At 39.5% G+C, this 27,488-nt stretch overlaps 2 protein-coding genes across 4 annotated transcripts; both read right to left on the bottom strand.

Annotated features, from left to right (window-relative positions):
- Positions 1-106: 106 nt before the first annotated feature.
- Positions 107-12,167, bottom strand: nacad (NAC alpha domain containing). Of its 2 annotated transcripts, none has more exons than XM_051865058.1 (9): positions 11,826-12,167; positions 2,498-7,291; positions 2,160-2,411; positions 1,958-2,043; positions 1,472-1,543; positions 1,214-1,360; positions 920-1,051; positions 577-699; positions 107-220 (listed from the first exon to the last, which is right to left on the bottom strand). In XM_051865058.1, exons 1-9 carry the CDS (start codon positions 11,908-11,910, stop codon positions 206-208), a joined length of 5,706 nt encoding a protein of 1,901 aa, XP_051721018.1. In that variant the 5' UTR covers positions 11,911-12,167; the 3' UTR covers positions 107-205. The 2 variants fall into 2 exon arrangements, with proteins under 2 accessions (XP_051721018.1, XP_051721017.1); XM_051865057.1 differs by having other exon boundaries at positions 1,958-2,046; positions 11,826-12,164.
- Positions 12,168-17,441: 5,274 nt separating this feature from the next.
- tbrg4 (transforming growth factor beta regulator 4) lies at positions 17,442-26,707 on the bottom strand. Of its 2 annotated transcripts, none has more exons than XM_051865961.1 (12): positions 26,578-26,707; positions 25,621-26,093; positions 25,324-25,505; positions 24,233-24,377; positions 23,923-24,097; positions 23,670-23,827; positions 23,392-23,502; positions 23,149-23,293; positions 22,211-22,453; positions 21,989-22,100; positions 21,789-21,903; positions 17,442-18,869 (listed from the first exon to the last, which is right to left on the bottom strand). In XM_051865961.1, the coding sequence occupies exons 2-12, from the start codon at positions 26,023-26,025 to the stop codon at positions 18,768-18,770; spliced, it is 1,893 nt and encodes a 630-aa protein (XP_051721921.1). In that variant the 5' UTR covers positions 26,026-26,093; positions 26,578-26,707; the 3' UTR covers positions 17,442-18,767. The 2 variants fall into 2 exon arrangements, with proteins under 2 accessions (XP_051721921.1, XP_051721920.1); XM_051865960.1 differs by lacking the exon at positions 26,578-26,707 and adding an exon at positions 26,376-26,554.
- Positions 26,708-27,488: the final 781 nt, after the last annotated feature.

Below are 27,488 nucleotides of genomic sequence, written 5' to 3'. Positions count from 1 at the left end.
ATTAAGGCAATATTAAAAGTGTGCATGTTCAAAATGTTTGACTATACATTTTTTGTCTTTAAGGTGCATTTATGTGTTTTGTAGATAATGTTGGGAAACAAACAGCTCTGGTTGTAACAGATTTATTTCAGCAGGAGGGTGCAGTATAGCAGCATTACTTGGGAAAGAAAACACGCAAGGGGCGGGGAAGATGTATTTTCCTCTCTTACATGGTCAGCTCCTAAGAACAGACAAAAAAGGTGAAATATCAATATCAATCAAAGGGTTTGTTTGTGTTTGTGAACTATCGCTGTATTTGCAGGGAAAAATGTGTAAACCGTAATCACTGATTTAATAAAAGAGACTAAATTATGTCTTCACAGTTAAAAATGCCAAAAGTAGGGTTCAGGTTAGTTTGTTTGCTCAATTTAGGAACAATAGAAGTTTATGGGAGATGCAAAAGAGGCAAAATACACGTATGAGGGACTCTATTATAGTGCACTTTTTATGGGATTTTGAATTGGAAGAAATGTAGTGTAAAAGTAAGTACACTAGATGTACAAATGCTGAATGTTTAATACAAAAGCAATCTCTCACCATAATGGCATTGACAATGTCATTCTTGTTGTGGCGCAGGGCACGGACTGCTTTAGCTCGAGACACATTGGCCTGTGCCATCACCAGCTCGATATCTCTTTGCTCCAGCCCACCTTCATCCAGCTTACAAACAGAGAAAGAGAATGTTGTTCACCTTAATTCATTCAAGCATATGGGTTCACCCAAAAATGAAAATTCTGTCATTATTTACTTCTGGTATTAGTATTTTATCCATATAAGAAATAAGTCAAAAGTTTGGAATGAATGAAGGTGAGTAAATAATGACAAAATGTTCATTTTTGGCTGATCATCTCCTTTCATGGAGGAAATGAAGGATTTGTACCTCTTCTTCTTCCTCACTCTCTTCTTTTATGGTCAGGCTTGGTGTGATGTCTGATGGCAGAGGTGAGGGGTCAAGAGGAACCTTAAATTTCTCTGCCGCTGCCTTGTGTACTTGCTGTGAGAGGTCCTCGATCTTACAAAGAGAAGAAGAGACAAACCGAAAGCCCAGATGAATGTACACAGATCAAGATACAAATATTTAAATATTCATCTTGCAAGGAAATCTGTGCCACTGTAGCTTTTGGAAGTTTCTTATTGCATATGTTTTGTTTTTGTTTTATGAGAAAAGACCAACCTTGGCCTCTCCAAAGACTATGTAAATATCTGAGGCAGGGCTTTTGAACACATCTGGACGTGTAATAACAAAGAGAATGTTCTTGGACTTCCGAATGGTGATGCGTGTCACTCCGTGGATCTGTTTCAGCCCGAGCTTTGACATAGCCTTGTTATGATAGCAACCACATGGAGGAAAAGAAAGTATGTCAGAGATTTTGTGCACAATGCAGTGAGTCTTAAAGTTGCATAAAATGTGCTTGTGGATGTGCAGTCCCACCTTTCGTGCTTTTTTCTCACTTCGACTCTGCTTAGCTCTGCTAACAGACTCATCGGCAGGAGAGTGAGATAACTATGAGAGGAAAAAATGATGATATGAAGTATAAAGAGTGCATGGTAGGACCTAACATTGTTCATACAGTACACTCAACTAGATAGAAACACTGCATAAAATACTGCATGGTTTTACTTGTTTACATTGACGCATGCAAGTACATTTTTGCTGGGCCTCTGGCTTATGCTATGTGCTGCACTCACAAGTGATCTTTGCTTCTTGTTCAGTTTAAATAATTAAAATGAGCTACTGGAACTGGTGAGTATAAATGCTGAAATTAAGTGTTATTTTATAAGTTTTGAAGTCAAGATAAGAAAAATCATTTTGTTCCATTTTTTAAGTTGAATGAGGTTAAGCCAAAGAATTATTTTTAGAGTGTGGGTTATATATGTACTGCAGTTTATGAAGATGGCTCATCAATCTACAGCTCACCTGTGGATTTGAGGGTCTCGGCAATGTGCCACTGGGTTCCTCTAACTCAGGCACTGAACCATCACTGTCTGTTTCATTACCTGAACCTACTAAAAGACAGAAAAAATTAAACACTAAAACTGCTTTTCTTTACCAGAAGCCATAAAGAAGATACTTGAGAAAGATGCTAATTCCTTATGGGTAAAACAGATGATGCACATACTGTTGTTTTTGAAGGGGAGATCCAAATCCTCTGGGCCTTTTGATCTGTAGCTATTTGAGCATAAATCTTGCTCTATAATCTGTCGCTCAGCTTGGTTTTGCTGAGTTTTTACCAAGGAGTCTGGTCTTGGACTGATGCAGGGTAGAGTCTCTATCTCATCTGACCCATTCAGTGTTCTTTGGGCACGGGGGCTGTCTGTTTGTCCAATGGATGTTGTGGGCTGGGACTGTTCTGTTCTGTGTCCCATACATACTACTCAAGAAAAGAAATTGTATATAGTTAAATACTAGTAATTCCTAGGATGAAAAAAACAATTAAAGAAACAAGAAATAGTTTACCTGGAGGGTTCTCACATCTGCATGGTTTTGCCGTCATGACTGTTCTCTGACTATCATGATGGCATGTGTCTTGAATAAGAAGCAAAGTCTGTGTTTGTTCCTCAGATTCCCATGCTGCTAATTCCATACTGCATAGTCCAGTGGTTTGAAGGGGACTTTCAGAGTCAGGCTGGCTGGGTTTGTTGTCTGGAGGTGACTGAATATGTGAGAGGACAGCAGATGTTTGGGAAATGTCATGGACAGGCTGTGACTCCTGAATGGGGGTAGAGAGATCTTCCTCCTGGACAACTGTGGATGAACATGTGGGAGAGACCCTGTCTTGTTCTGAGCTGTCCACCCTGAGGGGTGAACTGCCCCCTACGTGATTGTCGTTGATGTCTCTTGTGCTTTCTGTCAAACTTAATCTGCTCAAAGAACTGTCTGAAGGTCCTTTCTGCCCATCTGGCCTTGTAAGGTCTGTCGTCTGAGTTGCAACCACTGGCTCTGTATGAACAGACTCATTTGGATCAATACAGCTAGGGTCAGGAGAGTGTAAAATTGATTGTTCTGGTGTTTGAACAGGTTCAGCATTCTCTGCTATAGAGACATCCTCTTTATGCTGAGTTTCACCAAATTCCTCGCTCATTGAACATATATCAAAGCTTGCCACTTGATTACCTGTAGTCTCTATTTCCTTTTCTTGGCACTGGATCTGTTCATTATCCATTGAGGCTAAAGCTGCAATGTTGGTTTTAAGAGGATCAATTACCTTTGGTTCTGTGGCATGACCTGAATTAGCATTCTGTGCTGTTTTTGGTGTTGCCTCATCACTCTCAGCTTGAGAAAAACCTGATTTATGTGAATCACCATCAAGCTTTTTGTTCTGCTCCACAAATGAAACAGTCTCTGTAAAATCTTGTGCCTCACTCTTTTGACCTGTTTTTGTTCCCTTTTCCCCCCTCTCATCTGAGTCAAATTGATCTCTCTCCTGATCCTGAGGGCCAGTTGTAGTCTCTTGTTCAAGAAGTTGTCTGTCAGTGCTTTTAGGTTCATCATTTACAGTTTCATTTTTGATGTTTCCTCTTAATTGAATTACTTTCTCCCCCATAACCTCATTTGAAGCCCCATCATTGGAATTTGATGTCTCTTTATGTGAGACAGAACTCTGTTGGAGAACTGTTGTTTCTAAGGAGTCAACAGTCTTTATATCAGTTGGTTTCTTTCTGAATGTGAAGGTGCCAAATGATCCCCCTTGCAAGTTGAATGCAAGCTTGTTTTGTGAGACAGAGTTGGTGTTTGTTTGGGTAATTTGTTGAGAATTTGAATGACCCTGGTTTGAAACTGCACCAAGATTATCTGATTGGGTAGAAATTAGTGTTTTTGAAGAAGATCCACAGAGATCAATGTGTTCTGGGGAAATGGCTGATGTTAACGAGACTTTATCAGGTTCTTGACAAGATTCCAAATCCTGAGGCTGTTCAGAAGTTTTTTCAGCATTTTCCTTCCTTAATGTGTCTGTAGATAAATCCTCTGGAATGTTGAAGTCTGTATTTGGAGTTTGATCTTTCACATCTTTTCCATCATCTGAAAGCATATTCAATGCAAGTTCTGATGTACCACTCAGAATTAGGGGTGTGCAAGTTTTTTCTGGATCATTCCACGATGACACCAGACCCTTATCAGAACTGCAATGTATGAGCGGATTGCTCTCTGGATTTTGAAGGTTATTTGCATCATCCTCACCCCCTCCAGCCTCTGAAAGATCTTGGATCGATCTCCAGCTGGCAATGTTTGACTCAACCACACCAACATCAATGTCTGCCATCTTCTCTTGGAGGTCACAATATCGGTTGTTGTCCTCATCGTCACCTATTATGTCTTCTCCAGCCTCAATGTTATGAGCGACAGACAAACCCTTACTGTGCACTGATCTTGCTATCTCACACATGAGCAGATTTTCAGCCTCAAAGTCACAGCATTCACCTAAAGACAAGGGATCCCTTGGTGTCCAGCTCTCAGTGTAAAGTTCCCTTTCTGTAATGCTGCTCTCAGAGTTCTCTTTCTTTGGAGAAATAACAAGTCTGCTGTATGTGGAGCAGGACATATTTTGAGAGCTATGGTTTACATCATTGCTAGGCTGATTCTCTGTCAGATTATCTTGATTCATGGAACGTTCAAATGGTAAAACATCAGCTGAAGTTAAGTTATCTGGCACCTCACACAGTTCAGGATAGGCACAAACTGGAATGTTTGTGGGGCTGCAGTCATCAAGGTATGTTAGTTGGGGGACTCCCTTATTTAGGTCATTGGTTGCAGTTTCAGCTAGCTGCAGTGATGTGTCCATCAAGTCCATGCTATTTCCATTTTTTTGATCCAGTTCCTGGCTATCACCTACATTAGCCTCATAGCACACGTCAGCAGCTGTAGCACCTGCCACACAGGAGTCATTTGTACCAAAAGTTTGTTTTACTTTGTCTTGATCAACAGATGATGTTGGATTATCTGTGGGGATCTGCTGTCCTTTCTCTGATGTTACCATGACTGTTGAGGGATCTGTACTCTGTTTGCCTTGCTCATCCATTGTTTTGATCTGTACAGTCAATCCTTTTGAAAGCTCACCCTTAAGCAACTTTGTATCTGAAATTTGTTGTGCAATTACACTTTCATTATGAACATTGCAGTCTGCCAGATTCTCTTGCAATTCTACATGTAGAAGCTCAGATGATTCGGAGGATATCTCCATTTCACTCTCACTGCCAGAGGATTCAGGTTTTGCATGGCTTACGGACTGCACAGGTTCATCTGGCCCAGGGAACTGTTGGGAGAGTTCAGCATGCTTCTCTGTGCAGTACAGATGGTCATCTTCTTCGCCGTTATAAGACGTGGAATCAATTGACTCTTCAGTGTCATCTGGATAAGCAAAGGACTCATCTACACCCTCGTTTATTGAGTTCTCTGAAAGGGAATTTAGAAAAGATGCAGAGGTGTCGTCTTCATTTGGGTCTTCCACTCCTCTTTCACCCCTCAAAGCTGCCTCAGCTTTCTGCTCAGCATCATTGTCATTATTCACATCTTCATCATCACATTCATCTTCGTCATCCTCATCATCATACTCATCTACATCGGCTTCCTCTTCTCCAGCAGCATATGCATCCACATCATTCCCCTGCTCATCATCTGTGGGGAACAGGGTTATATCCATGGAATCTGCCTGGAATATCAGGCTTCCATGGAAAGGCAACATAGAAGCAGGAATCATTGCATCACTCTCTGGCCCATCCTCCATAGAGTAGCCATGGAACAGAGGAACAGAGGATCCTATCTCAAGATATACACTATTACTGTCTACGTCTACAGTCTCTGGAGAGTGGGTGACAGGGGTTTTGTTCTCTGCATCAAGTGCAGAAGTTGCATTATCCTCTGGTGTTAGAGGGGGATCCAGGCTCATAGATGGCTCTGAGAAACAGGCATTAAAATTCATTTCAAGACTGTCATGTGGATCATTAAATCCTTGAGTTGCATCAGGGGTTCTCTGGAAATTTTTAGGCCTAAGAGAGCCCTCAGGCATCCCTGTGTCCTGTTGGTAGTCTGTGTTTTTCTTGCTGCTGCTGCTCTCTTGTAAAGAAACATGTTCTGTCACCCAGTGAGGCTTACATGTGTCTCTTGTTAGTGTATCCACCTCACAGGCCACATCTTCCAGCAACTCTGGCATTTCAGGTTTACCCAGGCAAGCATCTCTCTCATTACCAGTTCGCTCATCTCCGAGCTCATCGCCTATCTCTGACAGGGACTCCACGTAGCAAGCAGGAGCTTCTTGCAACTCCGTCTCAGCTGTTAAGTTTGGGGAGCAGGAGTGGGAGGTGCTGGAGGTGTATGAAGTCCAGCTGCCTCCCTCAGCAGTCATGTAGGAGCCAGAGGGAGAGGTAGGAGGGGAGCACAGATCAGACTCATCAGTTGGAGAACCCGGACTTTGGCTCGGGCTCCCTGGGCGCCATTGTTGCTTGAGATGTGAGCAGTAAGCCATCTTAATGGGAGTGGAAGGGGCTGTATAGTAGCGATCAGGATCTAGTCCTGGAAGGACACCAATGCGTTGTGGGTCAACAACATAGGGAGGCTCGGAAAATGACAAGGAAGGCACTTCACCCTGAGATAAAGACAGTGGCTCTCCCTCATTGTCTGGGAAAAGAGTACTGCTGTCTGTCAATTCGGCATCTCCCACTTTGGACTCTAGGACTTGACATTCAAGTGTCTGACTTATGGTTTTCTCCTGTTCTGGGACTGAAGTCAAACTCTTACCCTGATCTACAATAGAACTCACCTGACCAGTGTCTAGTTTTGCTTTTTCATCCAGCCCGATATGACCTTTCTTGAAGGGTTCTGAGGGCTGGTGTCCTGAACTAGACATTTCTTGACCTATCTGTTTTCCTAGCAGCATTCCACTCTGTGTCTCCATGTTTCTCAGCAAAGCCTCTTGCCCCATTACCACCCTGGAGTCCATGGTTTCTGGCTCTTGAAAGTCACTTTCTATTTCTGATCCAGTCAGGACTTTGATCCGTTCCATTTTCATAGGTCCTCGTCTGTAGGCTCCTCTACCAAACCGCCCCATTGGTCGGCCGATAGTTCCAGAATGCCCTTCTAAGTCAAAACTTGCACCCTCAGGCTGTGGGCGAGGAGAAGTGGTTGGTTTGGCCATTACCAGACGGGGTCCAAAAGGAGTAGATAGTGGGGAGAGTTTTGGAGGGCTGCTGGGAGAAGGACTGGAGGCACTGTCTGTTGGAGTTGAGGCTGAAGAGCTGGATGTTTGACCAGAGAAATCTAAAAGATTGGATGAAAAAGAATTATTACATTTAGTTGCATAAATGCATAAATTTAATTTTGAATTTGACACATTTCTGCATTAATATTTTTTTGGCAAAGAAAGTCTTTGTTCATCTTTTCAAACAAAGACTTTGAAAATCTTTCTTTGAAAATGCCTCATAAAATCATTTCAAACTGTACGCAGCCAGCTGATCTTTTTTTAATCTATCTATGTTGCCCCAAACATGAATCTTCTCTTAGTAGTGCCACTTAAATGTCACTGTATGAAATATTCAATACAGTATTGCAAAGGTCATCTGAACTGCAGTTATAAAGTGTTTTAAAGTGGACTGTATGCAATAAATCCAGCAAAACAAATTAATTCCAGTTTTATAAGGTATGACAACTAGCAGCTCTATCCAAAAGTAGTGTAATGTAGGGTGGGATAAAATTACAGGCCAAAAAATACTTAAGTTGTGATGGATAGTCATTTGGTATCAAGTTTCTACATAAGCTTTTCCACTGAGATTGATCAAACTTAAAGATGTCATGATTAAACTATTTTACTTGTATTCAGGACAGTGAGGGTTTTTTGGTGGGGGTTTGATGAGGCCTGAATTGTCAGCCCCGTGGGGAGCATTTTAATGTCCGTGGAGTAATTGGACGTCTTTGGGAACCAAAGCTCTTTTTTGCCTGCATGGCGAACTCAGAGTGACAGCATGGATTTTAAAAAGAGCAAAATAAGCAGCAGTGTCAGCAGAAATCTCTTTTTCCTCTCTAGATTTCTAACACCACCGCATGCACACATTATGTATTTACATGAAATTGTAGAAAAGTAAAAAAAAAAAAAAAAAAAAAAAAATAGAATAGGAAAGCCTGCTGCTAGGAAACCCTGCTGAAAAATCCAGCATAAACCAGCATGAATTCCATGTTGGTCCAGGCTGGTTTATGCTGCTTAGAGCTGATAGAGTGATGGTCTAGCTGGTGGACCAGCATAATCATGCTGTTCTCAAGTAAAACTGAGTTGGTGTAGTTGGTCCGCCAGCACTTCCGATGCTGGGGACCAGCAACCAGCATCTCATGCTAGTCCCACCATGCAAAACATACCTTATGTTGGTGACCAACAATGGTTGATTTTTCAAGGAAGTGTAAGTTTGAGTACATGTACACAGATAACTGAATGAGAAAACTGTTTAAAAATATCTTAACACTTAAACAGCATGCGAATGTCAGCTGTCCAGGCAGATATACAGGCAGTGATAGCTCATTACACTCAACCAGTGCATAGCATTCAGTGCATTGCATTTGTATGTGATGAATTTTTCTAACATGATTCGCACAGAGTAGTTCCTGTCAGTTCTTCACCCACTTCACTTATTATCTGACAGGTTTGTCTGTGGCAAAATGGAGCCTTTATTAGATTTCTTCCTTCTCGCTTCAATCTCCTAAATTCTCCCAGCATTACAATAACCTTCCAATAGACTAAATGTGGATTATCACCACAACCTCCTTTTGTTGACTTTTTCACTCTGATACACTGTCATTAATGTCATCTTCTCAGTTTCCTTCCTTGACAATATGTTCTAAATAGATTGTTTACAAAAGCATATGTAGTAATTTTGAAAAAAATATACCACTGGTGTGTTGCTGGGAGCTCTGAGAGAAAGATTTTCTAAGTTTGTCCTTGCAACATCAAAGATGTAACATGCAAGCAAATTAACCTTAGCACTCAAACAACACTCAAAGTCATAGTTGAAGACCTAAATAATAATATAGGCCTGCTGTTATATATACATACAAGCACACTTCCTGTTTTTGTGTGCTTGGTTATTCCCTTTGTTTTTCCTTTCTCATTTGTCCGTTGTCTTCTTTGCCCTTCTCATCATGCGTATCACTCTCTTCGATCCTCTCTCTCTTGATTTCTCTCTCTGTATCACCATCTTATCCCCTCCCACCTGTCTCTGCTTCTGTGTCCTAAAAACATCACCACAAGCCAGATCTATCTTATTGGGCCATAATAATCTGTGTCATTGTGTCTACACGTCACCTAAACTGTTTGAGCTAAATTGCGCATTTGTGTGCATACTTGACAGTATGTTTGTGTGAAACTATAGGCTAATTGTTCTGCTTAGTCACGATTCAAAAAGATAACGTCACGCCTTCTGTTTTCTGCACAAGGCAGCACTGTTTTGGAGCTGTATGCAAAGCGATCGTTGTGTGAGAGTGTTCACAAGTGAGAGGGGCCTTTGTTGCCTTAAAATGTCATTTGCAGAGCAAAATCAGTTGTGGGGGAAAGGCAGAATTGTGCTTTTTTTGTTTTTGTGTGTTTCCAGAGCAAGTTTTGCACAATTTGTCCTACTCCAAGTTACACCTGCTTGAGGCCCTCCTCAAATAAAACAACAGATGGAGTTATGTTTGTATGTGTGTGTTTGACCTCTTTCTTGAGTGCCCTTCGCTCTCAGACCTCCGCTGTATGCCAGGCAGGATGAGCAGGTGGTGCTAAAGTTCACCTCTTTGGATCCAAAATCTAAAATCTGTGATTTTACTTGTATACATGAACTGAAACAATGGAAGTGAGTAGGAATTATCAACATTCCGAATACAGTTTAAAATGCCATGCTGTTCCATTGTACACACTTGCATAATACTGCAAGTCCTGTGAGGAATATATGATGCAAGAGGGGCATTCTACAAAATATTTCTTATTCCATTGCTTTCAATAGACATCAAACATTAAATTCTATTCACTGACGTAACAATTATTATGCATTGTTTAGATTTAAAACAAAAATGGTAATGAGGCTTTATAAAGCAGTGGCTGACTGAACAATGCATCATCCTTAGAGACAAGTGAATCTAAATGATGAAACATCCCTGTTATCTTAACAATAGATTCCCCAATGGCGGGTCTCTTGTGTCAGCTGCAATATGCTACTTGTCAACAAATAAGGCTTTGATAATATTTTCATTGCTAAAAACTTTCAAGTTTCAAAGTGGGTTATATGTATGGAACTGGCCTTGTTAACACACATTAACCCCAATTGTCTGATCATCTAATGGCTGACCTATCTGATTCCTTGGTATGTGCTTGTGATGTAATTGAGAGGGACTGAATAGAAGCAGGCCAAGCAAACCCAATCAACATCCACTCAGCTTATCTAGCTCTTACACCCTGCCAACACATTATTCAATTAAAGAACATCTCTGGTACTTTCACAGTGCCTTTAAATATTCAGTAGCAGCTCAATAACAATGAGATGTGAATAAAGAGATAAATCAGAAATGGAAAGCACTTGCTTTTGTAACAAAAGTGCGAGTTGTATTATAGCTGACGCACTAATTCTTTTCTGAGCACAAAAAATAATATTAAGTAAATTTTAATGCTGACAATAGAATATTATACACAATATTATACACAGAACTGCATCATCGCCAGGTAGGCCTAAAAATTGCTGTCATATTCCACACTGCTATTCAATACCACACCCTTATCACCACTAAACACAACCATTATTGTCCCATCGTGCCTCATACTGTTTTGTGATGCCCAGTTCAACACATATCTGATTTAGAGTCAGAGTTGACTGAGACAACTACAGATTTTACGAGCCCGCTGTCCCCGGTCTCCTTTCTTCTTATTAATTCAGTCATCTAAAGATAGTGCCGACAAACTGTCACACATGAGGGTTCTCTTTTTAGGGCAATCTTTCCACTCATTCAAACACACACATACACACGCCCGTCTGTATGCTTACTGGAAAATTCCATGCCTTTTTGCACATTGTACTTTCTTTGCTAATTAATCAATGTTAAAGGTGATAAGCATCTGTTTAAGCACACTAACTTTGGTGCATTCACTGCACCAAGACAATTAACTTTACTGATTGGTGACAAATCAAGGACCATGTGCCCTAAATGTCACCACCTACCATTATCATACAAACAGAATGAGAAATACTGTTTACGTTAAAGCTTGGTTTAATGTAGTTTAAATACACACAGAAATTCAAGAAAGGGAACTGTCTTTTGTGACAGCTGTCCTTGTTATTTATTATTTTTCATACATAACATATGGGCGTCATTCCCTCGACAAATAGACAAACAAACAAATAGCATCAATATCTTATTTCAAAGTAACATGTTACATCAGATCAGTGTTATTTCATGCAGGCATTTTATGGACACCTATGCACTTGTCCTAAACAGCCTTGATTCCAACTGATGTTGGGGTCCTGAGAGTGATGCTGTGTCATGCTCTTGTAATTGCAGGCAGGAAGGAGGAGTGTGTGTGTATCTGTGTGTGTGTGTGTGTGTGTGTGTGTGTGTGTGTACTACAACCACTTAACGCACACAATGCTCTTTTCGGACAATGCTAGATGATGATTCTGGGTGCGGCTAGACTTGTTTCTGTTTCCTGGCTCAATATCTAAGCAGATAATTATATTAGACACATGCTTTCAGCTGAGCATCCTTCATGTACTCCTACTCCTTCCACTTATGTCCTTCTCTGCCCCTCATGTAGCATGCAGTGAGGTGGTGTACATTTGCTTACCTGGTCCTGGCAGCTCTGATTGTGGGTCTCCAGAGTCCAGAAGGCCCTGCGTGGGGCCGCTTCGATGTGCTGTCTCACCGGGCATATCCGTGTGGCACAGCCTCTGACGCACTGCTTAAAAAACAGGAGCCAGCAAACCAAGGACAGAGAAAACGAGTATAGGATGTTGTCTCCTCAGCGCAAAGATAGAGATCCGCGTTAACTGCGTGTGCATTTATGTCAGTGTGCATGTGAGAAAGAGAGAGAGGGGCTGCAGAGACACGCCGGTAACAGCATGGGAAATCTGAGTGTGAGCTGCAGTATTCTCTCTGATTACGAGAGCGCCCGCCCCATTCGGACTCTCTGTCGCTCTCATTACCCCTCCCTTCCTTACTGCTGTGCTGCCTCCTAACCTCACTCTCCCCCTCCCTCTCTCTCTCTTTCTCTCCTTTCCTCTTGCTCTCCCTTCAGCAAGTGGGTCTTGGACAATGATGTCAGCAGATTTCTGTATCTCTTGGAGGCTGGGGGATAGTAATACAAAACACAGCAAGCAAACAGATAGAGATGCTGTGCGCTGAAAATAAAATCTAATCCAATAACCATGCTAGAAAGAAAAAACATGTAAACCAGCATAAGCTGGATGGTTTTAGCTAGTTTAAGCTGGTCTTCCAGTTTTGCTAAGATGGTGTTTAGCTGGTTTAGTGTAAAAAAAAACCCCTCTAAAAACAGACCTGTTGGGAGATGGTAAAAACCCCCATGAAATCAAAACTGAAATGGAATATTGCAGAGTTATAGCTAAATGATTCATCGATGCACATCATATATTTTTTTTTTTTATAATCCATGTGGCCTCGTAATCTTTAACGGGTTAGTTCACCCAAAAATGTAATTTATTACTCACCCTCATGCCGTTCCACACCCGTAAGACCTTCGTTAATCTTCGGATATTTTTGTTGAAATCCGATGGCTCAGTGAGGCCTGCATAGGGAGCAATGACATTTCTTCTCTCAAGATCCATAAAGGTACTAAAAACATATTTAAATCAGTTCATGTGAGTACAGTGGTTCAATATTAATATTATAAAGCGACGATAATATTTTTGGTGCGCCAAAAAAACAAAATAACGACTTATATAGTAATGGCCGATTTCAAAATACTGCTTCATGAAGCTTCGGAGCGGTATAAATCTTTTGTGTCGAATCAGCGTTTCAGACGCCAAAGTCACGTGATTTCAGCAGTTTGGTGGTTTGACACGCGATCTGAATCATGATTCGACACAAAAGATTCATAGCGCTCTGAAGCTTAATGAAGCAGTGTTTTGAAATCGGCCATCACTATATAAGTCGTTATTTTGTTTTTTTTTGGCGCACCAAAAATATTCTCGTAGCTTTATAATATTAATATTGAACCATTGTACTCACATGAACTGATTTAAATATGTTTTTAGTACATTAATGGATCTTAATTTGTGTTCTGAAGATGAACGAAGGTCTTACGGGTGTGGAACTGCATGAGGGTGAGTAATAAATGACATTATTTTCATTTTTGGGTGAACTAACCCTTTAATCACTTACCTATCACTTACATGAGATTGCAGCAATTAGCTAACGATAATGATCAAATCGATTTTTGATGGACAAAATCAAGTCCCCCCCTACATTTTTTCTCATTTGAGAAGCCGTTTCACTTGGATATATGTCATAGGGAAGAAAAGATGGAAGAGAAGATTGCAGTTTCCATTTCATGATGACTTTAAAGTCTGCATGAAACGGAAGTTGCAATAGTCTTTTCTTCCCTATTGTGATGTACATCCGAGTGAAACAGCTTGAAAAAAATATATAGGATGGGACTTAATTTTGTCCATTGGGAATTGATTGGATCATTGTGGTTTTCTATAGCTGTGATCTCATGTGAGTGACAGGTTGTCCCGCCCTCACAGTAAACACCTCATCAGAGAAGTCATTGCAAGAGGGAGGGAATGTCTTGAATTTAAAAAAAAAATGATGCGTGCATATAAATCATTTATAATATAAACTGCAAAATATAATTATCAATTTTGATTTCATGGTGACTTTAAGACCAGCAATCCAGCATAGGGTGTTTTTTTCCCCCCAGCAAGAAGCGGTTACATGATAGCAATACAGAGAAACAATAGAATCTCATTCTCCACTTCCCTCTCTCTTTTAGGAGTGTACAACATGCAACTTGCTCCCCAGGGAGCATGGCATTAGTTTTAGCATCATGAATTTGAAAAAAGTTTGTCCCATGCAGGTACAGATGTATGTTAGAGTCTGACAGGTTGTTAGAGTGAGATGCTGTAACTAGAATATATTGTGCTGAATGATGTGTTATGTCGATAATACTGATAATGAATTTTTAAAACAGTTTTGGAGTATCTTAAAATGACAAAAAAGTAAGAGGTGGTAGAAATATGCTTTTTGTGTTTCAAATCAACAAGAGATAAAAACCACATCTTCAAAAATCAATGAAACTGAGCTTCATGAAAGTAAGAGTGAGGGATACTGCAGTAAATTTAGCTACAGCACAGGGCTACGTTTCCACGGCAACTGTGGGGGAGAACTCATGGATGCTTTAGAAAGGGAATCCAATATTCAGCAGGTTCCAGCACTGGCAAGACTTGGGGACTTTCCTGAGTTTTTCTTCTCTTCTGCCTCTCACTTTCTTTATCAAACATCCAGATCTTTCACTGGAATTTTAGGGAACTGGATGGCTTTCTTTATGACTGGAACAGTCAGACAATGATATGGTACAACTATGTATATTAAAAGTGAGTGAAAAAGAAGAGAGACAGATACATAAAGATGGCTCTCTAACTTGAATAAATCCAGTGAGAAAGGGTCACAGGCTTTCTTAGTAAAATTAGACACTACATGGTAAAAATTATGTTCATTTGTGCTTTCTGAATGTTTACTTTCAAAACCATGTGGATTAATAGGGAGTTGGTTCTGCCTTTGCTGCTATAACAGTTTTGGGCAGGCCAGTCAAGTTCTTTGACACCAGACTCAATAAAACATTCTAAAAGGTTTGAAATGGGTCCTGATATTGAATAAACAGAATGAGAAATAATGATGAGGAAGAATAACTATTCATGACCTACCCTATAGCCTGCAGAGAGTTCAGCACTCCTTCATTCTTCAAGGCTCTTCAGAGGGGCCCCTGCATAATGCAGTCTGACTGAGCGAACCCATGCTGGGGTCAACCTGCCCTTCAAGGTAAGGAAGACAGAAGGACCAAAACAATAAACTTGTTTTCTCTTCCACTGATGTCACTCATTGCCAGGCCATAAAAACATGCAGTAAAAGCCCTTACAAAAAAATCATTAAAAAGCTCATTAATGTACCTTCAAATAAATAGATGAATAATGAAGTAGCCTAAATAATTCAGTTCTATTTTTTCATGATAATTTAATTTGGCTACACAATGGCTATCACTACTTCTCATTATAATATATATATATATATATTTAGTAATTTAGTTTCATATATATATATAAATATGAAACTAAATTACTAAATTACTTATCACCTCATCAAGACACAGACGAGCAGTCACTCTTCAGTTCACCATTGTCCACTGAACCACTTAACCTGTCTACTTGCCTGTATGAAACTTACCTGTGCGATCCTCTTCACCCATCTTCAGTCTTCACTCATCTGTTTTAGTCATCTGGTCCACCATCTCATCTGCAACAGATAAGACTGTTGTTCTCTGCCATTTCAACTACAATTATCCTATTCCCCAAATCCTTCACATTTCTGAACATCGGGACCATCTCATCTCCTCCAGAAAGCTCTCCAGAGTCCACTCCAGCCCCTGACAAAAGTTGGATGATTTTAAAGGGTTAGTTCACACAAAAATGAAAATTCCGTCATTAATTACTCACGTTCATGTCGTTCCAAATCCGTAAGACTTTCATTTATCTTCGGCACACAAATGAAGATCTTTTTAATGAAATCTGAGAGCTTTCTATACCTCCATTGACAGCCTATGCAACTAGCACATTCAAGCCCCAGAAAGGTAGTAAAGACATCATAAAAGTAATCATGTTACTCCAGTAGTTTAACCTCAATTTTATGAAGCGACGAGAGTGCTTTGCGCAAGAAAAAAACACACACACAAAAAACAGCAGCTTTTGTTTCTTCTCTGATTGTGTGTTAGCTAGAAATCATGAATGGTGAGAGAACATTGTGCTTGGTACATTTTTTGTCTTCAAACCACACTTGGGTCTTCAGCTGACAAAGTTTAATTCCCATCTGGCTAGCGCGCTTCCCATAATGTTTACGCATTAGGTCAATAAGCAGAGAGAAGGCGGTCTTTTGTGGCAGTTCAAACACATTTGACCACATGAAAGTAATCCGGTCAAATGCATTTTTGACAACCTCTGGAAGTGGTCGAAAGTGGACAAGCTCAAAACTTTTTGAACCCTATTTACACCTGTATTTAGTGTCGTCCACTTGTGATCCGATAGATGAAAACGTTTCTTAATACCAGATGTAATCAGGGACTTAGTTGAACAGGCTCATACTGTTCTTTTTGAGTCGGATATGACCGAAAAGCTGACTTTCAACTTTACTTTCAACTCTGATTCTGATTTGAACTCTGTCTTACTCCGACTGCCTACAAGGACGAGTATCATTAAGTTAAACTAATAACTTTAGCCTAAATATTCATAAAAATCAGGACAAATGTCATTGCCTATGTGCAGTTTATTGTTTAAGCACCTTTTGTTTTTGCACTTTTTTACATTTTGTTTATGCTGCTGATTGTTTAATAATGACAGACACTTGTAATGCCAGAATTGGGGCATGCAGAATAGGGGCAAAAAATCAAAACACAAAATGGCAAAAATACTTGTTAATAAGGTCTCTTTTTCCTTATTTATTTATTAACCTATTATTTACAAAACATTAAAAGTAAAAGACTAACTCAAGTCCCAGTACCTTCAAATTTCGAAAGTAACACAGAAACAAACCTCTGTGATTTTTTTTGTAAATGTTTTATTAACTAGGCCTAACTTACTGTAACGTAAACTCAATGCAGGTCCTCTGTAATCCTCGGCATAAAAAAATTACAGTAGACGATTTATCTTAACAAATTAAAATATAATCTGCATGCACAATAAACTAGAATTTATTTGCAGTTTTAATAAAATGTTATTTAATAATAGTAGTCATAATAAGAATATTCCCAGTACATGCCACGGGTTTGCCTTGTAGACTATCGTCAGACTCCTTGGTAATCCTCTGCTAACTTTGATGGTTGAACTGGCTGATATTCGGTTCTTTTTGAGTCGGACGTGCTATTTCGGCTGTGCGTCTTGCGTCATCAACCCGGAACTAAAGTTCGATTAGACAACAACGATTCATTCAAGAATACACTTAACCAAACTTGAAAATGTTGCATTATATACACTAACAAAGTGGTGTTTATTTTAAGAAATATAGAACAAATACGTTCAAAGCATCATTTAGGCTCCAAATTATAAAACAACAGATAATATGTCCAAAATTATGACCAATGGGGAAAATGTTCAGTTGATGAACTACACCTGTGGTTGCTCTGCTGGGAACTTGACTTCAGTTTCAAGGTAAAATACACTGCATAGCTGAACAAACATCAGACAAATTCCAGTTTATTGTTAATTTATAGTCAGCTCATTGTTAAAAAAAAAAACGTTTATTAGATTCTGATCCATATCAAGACGTTTGCTTAGCACCACAGCAAACCAAACCTCAGTGTCTGTTGATGAAATCTTAAATTATCGTAAATAATACAAAAATATATTAAGACCAATTTCACATTTCATCAGAATGTTATGCTTATTACACAAAACATAAAACATCACAGCATGACTACAGAGAGCCAGCCAACATTAGAAAACCACGTTCAGCAAAATACAGCAATGAGTCATGATATGCTCTTTGATAAAAATACGAGATTATTTTTATTGATACACCACACATTGCAAACACCGAGGTGCTTGAGGTGAAAGTCTTAGTGGAAACATCCATTCTCTGCACAAATTCTTTCAAGATTTCAAGAGAAAGGTCCACTTAGACTGACCAGAGAACATAACTTCAGGCTTACCTGACAGCAAATAACAGGTCTGCAAGTTGCAACTAGGTCTAAATATACCAGAGTGTAATGATGGCCTTTCCAAAATAAATATTTTAGGCAAAAATTGTCATCCAATATGTATTCTTACATACTACCATGTTTTACATATATTTAAATCACAAGCATATTTGCAAATGTACATATATCAGGTGAGGCAAATAGAGTTGATATCTTTTAACTTTTTTTTTATTAATCAGCAATAATAGAGTGATGCTGTCTAAGTGTAATTAAAGTATCTTTTAAGTACTGAACTCTCAGTCCTTTTCTCCATAAATATTTCCATCCTAACTGTCTCCTTGGGAACAAGGAAAGCCCCATGTGTTGTCTAGGCAACCACATCAAAAACAGAAGGTGTATGTATTGTTTTTAAATGTTTTTGAAGATGTGGAGGATTAATAAAAAACTAATAATTTAGTGTAGTTGATGTGGAGTTGTTTGCCCTGTGGTAAACATTGCTTATGCCCTTCAGATCAGTCTTACATTTCACTTTCATTTCACAACATATGCCTAGCTCTTTGGCTCAGTTTCCTTTTTGGGAAGGCAGAGGATACACGACTCTGTTTCCGAGCATCTGCTGATTTCTGGAGGCTCCGCTTTCTGTTCTTGCAGAGATGGATCACAGCTCCCAGTCGCATTTGATTTCCACTCTGATGTTTATGTGGATCATAGAACTTGAGGATGCTGTAACGGTCTCTCTGTGTGTATATGTTATACTCAATATCTGTATCCTTCCTTCACCTGTAAGTCTTGTTATTGTCTGGCCCTGTTGATGTCTATAAGCTGCCAGTGTCAAAAGCATTTAAAGTTATTGACAGGCTTGATGGCTCACTTAGCCATGTCTTCAGCCACTGCCTTCCCTAATTTGTCTTTCAAGTAAGCCACTTTTTGCCAATCAGACTTCAGCTCCAGCCATTCAAAGTACGGCACCTGTAGAGGAACACATAAGGAGTGATATTGTGACAAATCAATAGGCTTGAGGGAGACGGCGCAGTCACATTTGTTTTTGTCTGGCAAATTTTCACAGACGAAATAAGAGTAATTTCAATAGGAATCCATGCAACGTGAAATTTTGCATGAGGGTGAAAGATTTCCCCATGCAGACTTTGCAACAGGTTCAAGTTGGTCATGAAGATTCGCTGCATTGACCAACTGAATTCTGCTTGGTTTGAAAGCAACTTCTGTGTAAACTGTGCTTTATACAGCGCTACACAATTGAAAATAGACAATGGATGAATTTTGCTGTAATTTTGGTAATGTGACCGCAAAATCAATCTCAAAAAACAGAAAATGGAAAACTGTTACGTCAGCTAGTGCATCAAATGGAAGGAGCATTATGTCAGCCTTGTGCTCAGTTGGAAGTCAAGACAAGTCCAGCCAACTCTATTAAACTGTACCCCAGGAGGCAGAGGGCTAACAGGATTGGCCTACATGCTGCAGACAGAGCCTGAGTCCTTTTGCGCAGTTCTGTCTTTACTGCCGCTATTTATAACCAAAAGTCAAGGGGGACTGCTTGCCATGTAATAGCTATTACAATAAGAATAGAGATAATCAGGCTAACAACACTGCGCTTCTCCTTTAAAAAGGAGAGAACTTTTTTTGGATCATATAAGAACTGTTATTCTGAGTTGGAAGACCAACAGTAAATGATGTACAGCTAATCCTGGCCACCTAACCCCTAATGCCCACGTAACATCCCTAATTAAACTATGTTTAGAAAATTTGCTTATTTTCGTGTTACATTAAAGTCACCATGAAATCAAAATTGAAGTTTTTTGGCTTTTAGTATGAATATGCTAGCCTTACTGTTGTCTATAAGCTAGTGTGCTCCAAAACAATGACAAAATTCGCATTTAGATGATATAAGCATTCAAAACTTACAGTCTTGTCACTTCTGCCAAAATGGATCAATGGTTTTGATGACATCACCCTGCACTTCAGCTCCTCAGTAGATTTTCTGACCTCAAATGCTCTCTAAAATCTAAAATGTTCCACCCCCTACATTATAAATAGATGCTGAAGCTGCGGCTAAAATCGGTCACTTGTTTTCAATTGCACAGTTACTATTTTCTAAATGGTGGATGGCACATAGTGCACTATACAGGGGATAAGGAACGATTCAGACAGTGTAAATATGCTTTCCATTGAGGCGAATAAAGTCTGGTTTCACGTTAATGTCACACGAACCGCCAAAGTGCAGAGACATGATACCACAGAGCGGATGATATGCGTGAGTCGGCGCAGACCAAAAAACGTATCGGACACATTTAAATTCTGCACAGAATGCTATATTTTAAAGTGATATGGAGAAGATTAGGAGGAGAAACAGTTAGAGATTAGAAGGAAACTGAGGTTTTACCAAGTTCAACGGTTCTGGCCGAGCTGTGATATAAACAAAACGCTATTGGCTATTTCAAAAAAGGGGAGGAGCTGTTCGATATGTCCTGCACTGTCTTCCTGTTCAGTGGAAATTACGTCAACACATTGAATAATGCTGTGCGTTTCAAGGCAATTCAGTGGACCTTTAAACACTGTTGACCTTGTAGTTCATAAAAGATTGTTCACACCAAATATAGTAAATAATAACAACAAATAGAACTATAAAAACTTAAACATTTTAAACAGGTGTTCACACCTAGGACAACTGTAACTATAAAGTTTTGATTGTTCTAATTCTGTGAGAATAAGGAAGTCTTTACCACAACTTTAAAGGATTAGTTCACTTTCAAATGAAAATTACCCCAAGCTTTACTCACCCTCAAGCCATCTTAGGTGTATATGACTTTCTTCTTTCTGATGAACATAATCTGAGAAATTTTAATAAATATTCTGACACATCCAAGCTTTATAATGGCAGTGAACAGGGTTCATGAGTATGAGCTGAAGAAAGTGCTTCCATCCACATCCATCCATGATAAACGTGTACTCCATATTTAACAAGTTATGAAGTAAAATATCTAGCTTCCGCCAGACCGCCTTCCATATTCAACGTATGAAGAAAGTGTAAAACTCTAGCAGTTCATAAAGCTTATGCTACGTCCTATACCTTCCCTATTCAATTTACGGGAAAGTGTAACTGATGCGATGCCAAATATGGATTTTTTTTTTTACACAAACGCACCGCTTCGCTTCAAAAGGCCTTTATTAACCCCCTGGAGCCGTGTGGAGTACACGTTTATCATAGATGGATGTGGATGGAAGCACTTTCTTCAGCTCATACTCGTGAACCCTGTTCACTGTCATTATAAAGCTTGGATGCGTCACAGGATAATTATTATTTTATTATTATTATTATTATTATTATATTTCTCCTATTATGTTCATCAGAAAGAAGAAAGTCATATACACCTATGATAGCTTGATGGTGAGTAAAGCTTGGGCTAATTTTCATTTGAAAGTGAACTAATCCTTTAATGATAAAGACAGAGGGATGATATCATTGGAATCACTTTCAGAACATTTTTTATCCAGCTGACGAACATTAAAAATATTCACAGCCAATCAGAATCCACTTAACTTTAAAGAGCTTGCGCTTATAATAAATAGCGTGTTGGGGTGGACACTAACATACAGTAATTATCATTACAGTTATTATTCTTGGTTTGAACAGGCCTTAATTCTACGAGAATAGTGATGTCCACACCACAGCGAACGATAATGATGCAGGAACGATATTGTTGGAATCACTTTCAGAACAAATTTTTTCCAGCTGATAAACAGTAACAGCCAATCGGTATCCACTCGACTTGTGGCAGATGACATAACTGCATCTTGGTCTGAACAGGCCTTAATACTTCAAATTAACTGAGATATGTTTTCATCTCCTGTGCTTGTATTTCACTGTCTCACCTCCACCACTATAAACCCAGCCAGCTGTAGGTGGCGTTTCTGCATAGCAAAGCGGCCCAGAAGATCCTTGCTCCTGAGACAGAAGTTAGGAAAGTCCCAAGACACAAATGCTATTCTGCAAATAGAAACAAACACATTGACACAATCAGAAACCATCTCTGTATGTGAAATTAGGACAACGCTTTCACTTTAACACTCACCGTCGTGCCCCTGCAGGTAAGGCATCAGGCCCACCGCCTCCGGGTAAATGAGGGGCTTTCAAGTTCTCCAAATCAATAGGCTTATTTTCTGAATCTACCACAAGCTCTCCATCTGTGGTGAACATATCAATCAACAGATTTGCAAATTAGCAGGAGGTTTTGTTAGATCAAACCTATGGGTATCAAACCTATGATGTTTGTTACCTTGCAGTTTCTACTCACCTATTGTCCAGCCGTATACAGTTTTGACAGCAGTGCGGAGGGCCTGTGTCCGGTTGTTGGTCAGACTCTGGAGGGCTGTGTGTAGGCTGCTCTGCAGAGGGGTGCTGGTCTCCACTTTCCCCCGGGGAGCTGGAAGCACCACAGCAGGGGATTTTATAGTGATTCCTAAAGGCTCCAGCTGAGCAAAGGCAGAGATATGCAGCAATTTCAGCCGATAGTTCTCAGTCCGATCCACAATGCCACCTATTGGATGGGTGAGGAAAATTTTTTATCAAAATCACACACACAAACCCCCCCCCCCGAAATGACTGCATACTGACTTGAAATATAGTGCACAGCTTGACAGCCTTGTATGTAAAAGAAGTGTGTGACTATTCTTTTGTGTTCCAAGACAAGAGGATGAATAATGATTGTATTTTCATTTTTGGATAAACTATTCCTTAAATTACACTACCATTCAAAGGTTTGAGGTTGATAAATTTTTTAAAATGTTTTTGGAAGACTTATGCTCACCAAGCCTGCATCAAAAATACAGTATAAACAGTAATATTATAGATATTAAAATTGTTTGTGTTTGGGGAAAACGTGATTCTTTGACTAAAACATTTATTTGAAACAGAAGTATTTTGTTATAATGTGTCTTTTTTGTCACCTTTGATCAATTTAGTGCATTCTTGCTGAATAACAGTATTCATATCTTTAAAAAATAACCTTACTGACCCCAAATTTCTGAAAGGTAGTGTAGTTTAGATCTGCTACAACTTATCATGCAAGTAAAGACAGACATTGGACAATGCTCCTATACTGCCACCAAGTGTTTCGAATGAGAACAGCAAATGATATCATATTGCTAAATAAGAAATGTAAAATCAGCAGTTTTCCCAAAATGGAGAGTATAGTCTTTTCTGAATATTTTTAGCACATTCATTCATTCGCACCTGAAAGTTTCTTCTGAAAGTCATGCTTTGTAACAGAGGAGATGTAAAAAGGATTAGCCTGGTTCAGCACACACAGCGACCAGACCACATCTGTTTTCAGGAAGGGCTCTAAATTCTGAAAGGAACCTTCCAGAGCTTTGTGCACCTATAGCCACACAATAAAACATATTACATACATACATAAATATACACTGCATTGCAATTAATCAAGGATAATAATACTTTATCACTCTAATTGGTTACCTTTTGGTAAAACTCCTCTCCTCTGCCAAGCTGGAAGTTGAGTTTGGCAAAAGACATGAGGAGATTACAGACCTGCAGAGTGCTGTAGCTTTCACTATAATTCACATAGTGCTGAAAAACAACAGAAAGGGGGAAAAGAATGAAAATGTGTTTATGTAGATGGAGAATGGCGAAGGAGAGACGATTACAATCAAACAAAAAAAAGGTTGCCTTCAACGAAAGGATACTTTACTTTGTGGTGCTGATTTCTTAAAAATTAGCAAGAAAAAGACTCTAACCTGAGCAAAGCCTTCAAACAGAGGCAGGTTGAGCCACTTGAGAAAGGCTAAAGACTTGGCACAGCGAGTGACATCAAAGGAACTCAGTTCTGATAATCTTGGTAATAGCTCTGCTGCTATTCTCTGAAGCACCTGTGTCTGGTGAAAATTCAGCTTACCTTTAATTCAAAGAAAGATGAGAGGATAATTAGATTTTTACAGTTATTTATGGAAGTCTAGGCGAAACCCCAAGCTATGACAATTTCTCACTGACCATAAGTGTACGCGATGTCAAGCAGCAATGGTGTTTTCAGTTCAAAGGAGGCTTTTTGGTTCAGGTGGTATGAGAGAGCCCGTAACAAAGAAACGGCCCTCCTGTTTTGAGAGGCCAGTGCTAATGCCACCCTCCGGATATCGTCTGCGCTAAAGCTCTCTGCCAACTCCAAAGCCTGGAAAGCACAAGATACAGTTCAGTGTTAGACAAGCAAGTTAAACTGGCCTAATACAACATAATGCAATTTCAAAAGTGTTCAAATATGTTTGGTTGGCTAGGTGGCTAAAGGTGTTTATGTGTGTGCACTCACTTTGTCCTCCAGTTTGTCCATAAGAGAGGGGGAGAAAAGCAAAGCACGGCCCATGAGAATGGTGATGGTACGACTGTCATTTAGCTCTGTCCAGCGCAGCTCCAGTTGTTTCAGCAGGGTTTTGGTGAGTGTTTCATTTTCATACCTATCACATCACAAACAACAACATTACAAGAACAAATCAGTTACCTACTGGACCAACTACAGCATCAAAAACTAAAGAAGCTTAAATTATTACAATTTAAAATAACTGTTTTCTATTTTATATATTTTTTAATATGTAATTTATTCCTGTAATTATCACAATTCTCTCTCGAATAGATTCTGAGCTTAGTTTTTAACAGCAGATGGCACTACGTGCTTTAGAAACACCCGTACTCTGCTTGCTTCCAGTTCCTTTACACACACTGCTTAAACCTAAAATAATCATTCATAAAGTTTGAAAAGGTTGAAGTGAATTACAAGGGTGTTCACAGTGGGCTGTGTTTACATTAATCTTGTGTCTTAAAAGTATTTTGAGGTGCAACAAGTATATTTAACTACTTACATGACGAACACATGTTCGCTGTCCAGCACTCTTCTTTGTGAGCATTTGAGTGTGCGGTTAAAAAACTAGCCTAGAGCGCCATCTGCAGTTAAAACTAAGCTCAGAATCGATTCGAGAGAGAAAATATCAGAATCGATCCAGAATCATTGTATCACGAACCAAGAATCGATTTATTGTCCCAGCCCTAATTAAAATATGAAAATTAAAATGACAGGTCATAATAGATTATGACGATTAAGACCCTGTTCGTCAAAATGATGGACAATGAGAAAGTCTAACACGACCTCTGGTCACAACAACAAAAAAAGTTTGATTATTTTAAATTAGTCTGTCTGCATGTATATTAAAATCTTAAAGCCAAAAAAAAAACAACAACCCATAAATAAATAAATAGATAGATAGATAGATAGATAGATAGACTACCCCACTAATCAAGTAGTTCATCCATCAACTGACTAGTCATCCCTAAAATTTTCATTTTTAAATTGTCACATGCTAATGTCTATGACTGTGAATAAAGCTTTGTCAAGCATGTGAATCTCACCCTCTTTTGCGTTGAAAGGCTACCCAGTCCACCAGGTAGGCCAGCTGACGGTAGGTGAGGCGCCGGATCCTCCAAAGCACTTCATTCTGGATGGAGTGGAGTACAGGGGCATCAGAAGGGAGACCCAGCATAGTGAGTGTACGCAGAAGAGCCACCAGAGATCCATTCCACACTAAGGACACCTGTGTGAAAGGAACAACAAAGATAATATTCCACCGGCCCAATACCTCAACATCTTTATCTGTGACAAGTGGACTTTTAATTCAAGCTGCTACTCAGACTGGTTGTCATGGTTACCTGAGAGTTTACAGTCTCCAGCATGTTCTCAAAGCGCGGATCCTGCAGAATTCCTTCGCCACCCTTCTCGACTATCCGCAGGTTCAGCTGGACCAGACACCTAGCAGCATCGCTGGCAGATCCGCCTTGCTCTGCCCACAACTGAAGCACTTCCTGTGGAGTGGATGCCTTTTCAACAAGTTTGACTAGTTCTGTACATTCATATGGAAATGGCGTCTCCTCCATCCTGGCCAGTTCATTGCCCTGACAGAGGTGCCTAGCAGAAGGTCGGATCCAAGACACGGACATCAGGCACAACGGCTCTGTATGGTGAACTGTGGAAGTCTGTAGTCGGGCTGAGGCCACGGCAGCCTGAGAGCAACGAGGAAACCATCGTGCCCATCTGCACAGCAGCCTGGTGGTCATTTTGGAAAGGGGACTTCCTCTATTCAACGACCAATCAAAGCATTTGCATCCACATCTCACCTGAGCACCTAAGAATCAACCAGACAGCACATATAAGAAAAGTAGCAGTTGTGAGAAAATTAGCCAAATGATATTAAAATAACGCTAGTCTGATGTTGATGTTATTATATAATATATTTGATGATGTTTCGTAGGTGTGTAAATTTACATGATTTTTTATTTTTATTTTTTTTATCTTAATTATATTTTACTAGTACTCTTGCTTTCAACAAAATAATCTTGAGCTTCAACACTTTCCGATTATACTGCATGTTAACACCACATAAAGATCTGTCAGATGTCTGAATTACCTAGCTGCCTGTCATGGACTGAAGTCTATTCTGACCTTGCCGATTTGGGCAGGCGCCGCAATAAAGCTTACGAAACTGTCAACGTTATCAACGAGAATTTTCGGGAAACCAGTAAACATTGATACAGTTCAATAAATATGTTTTATCGTACGGATGTGGCTGTAGACCAAACCAACCGAAAGACCAAATACTGCTATCTTACCTTGTCAAATAGGCTTTTATATGAGCGGCGACGACATTCACATGGAGGAACTATCGGTAGGTCGCGGAGGTTTTGCGTCAGTTTGAGCCGGCAACACGTGATTTTGACAGCGCATCGTGATTGGTTGGCATACCTTGGCGTTAGAATAAGTTAGATAACAAACCAGTTTTTATATATATATATATATATTTGTATTGAATCCAAATAGTAGTACGATCTCTTCTGCATCTGAAAAAAAAAAAAAACAACCCTATAAAACGCTTATGTATGGTTAATTAAAGATTTGATTTGTTATTTTTTTTTATACGTTATATATTTATAATTTGTAATAACCCTAATACTGTCTGTCTCCTTATACAAGTTTTGGTCAGACATAAGGAGAAGATTTATCCGTACACATTGCCTTGTACTTGCATTTCAGAACCTATAGATTTGAAACTCAATGACTGCAATCTGCTTTTAATATACAGCTTCTGTAAAATAACAGCATTACACATAGCAGTGAACTGTGGTGCCGTTTGAGTTGGAGGTGGCGGGGTTATAATGGGCTGAATAATAGGTTTTCTTTCAGATACAGCGAAAGCACACAATCTTTTAAGATTGTAGGCCTATGTCATTAATTAACCCCAAGCGAAGGCTTCATAATGTTCATATTCCCTATATTAGCGAACGAGCTAACTATTGAAGAAGCTGTTCATGACCAGCAGATGGCGACATTGATTAATTCATAGTGCAGCTCTCACTTAGTTTGTCGGGCATGTTGCCTAAAATAAATTTGACATGATTTTTTGGTGATGAAAATAGGCATGTACTTACGACTTTCTCTAAAATCTGTCTTTATTGAAATCATATTTGAGCTAGTCCGGTGATTGGCAAGCTCTTATGCTCCAGGTTTTCAGTACCGAACAATG

Source organism: Ctenopharyngodon idella, chromosome 16 (assembly GCF_019924925.1).
Source record: "Ctenopharyngodon idella isolate HZGC_01 chromosome 16, HZGC01, whole genome shotgun sequence".
Taxonomy (NCBI): Eukaryota; Metazoa; Chordata; class Actinopteri; order Cypriniformes; family Xenocyprididae; genus Ctenopharyngodon; species Ctenopharyngodon idella.
This window is presented reverse-complemented; position numbering and strand designations above follow the sequence as displayed.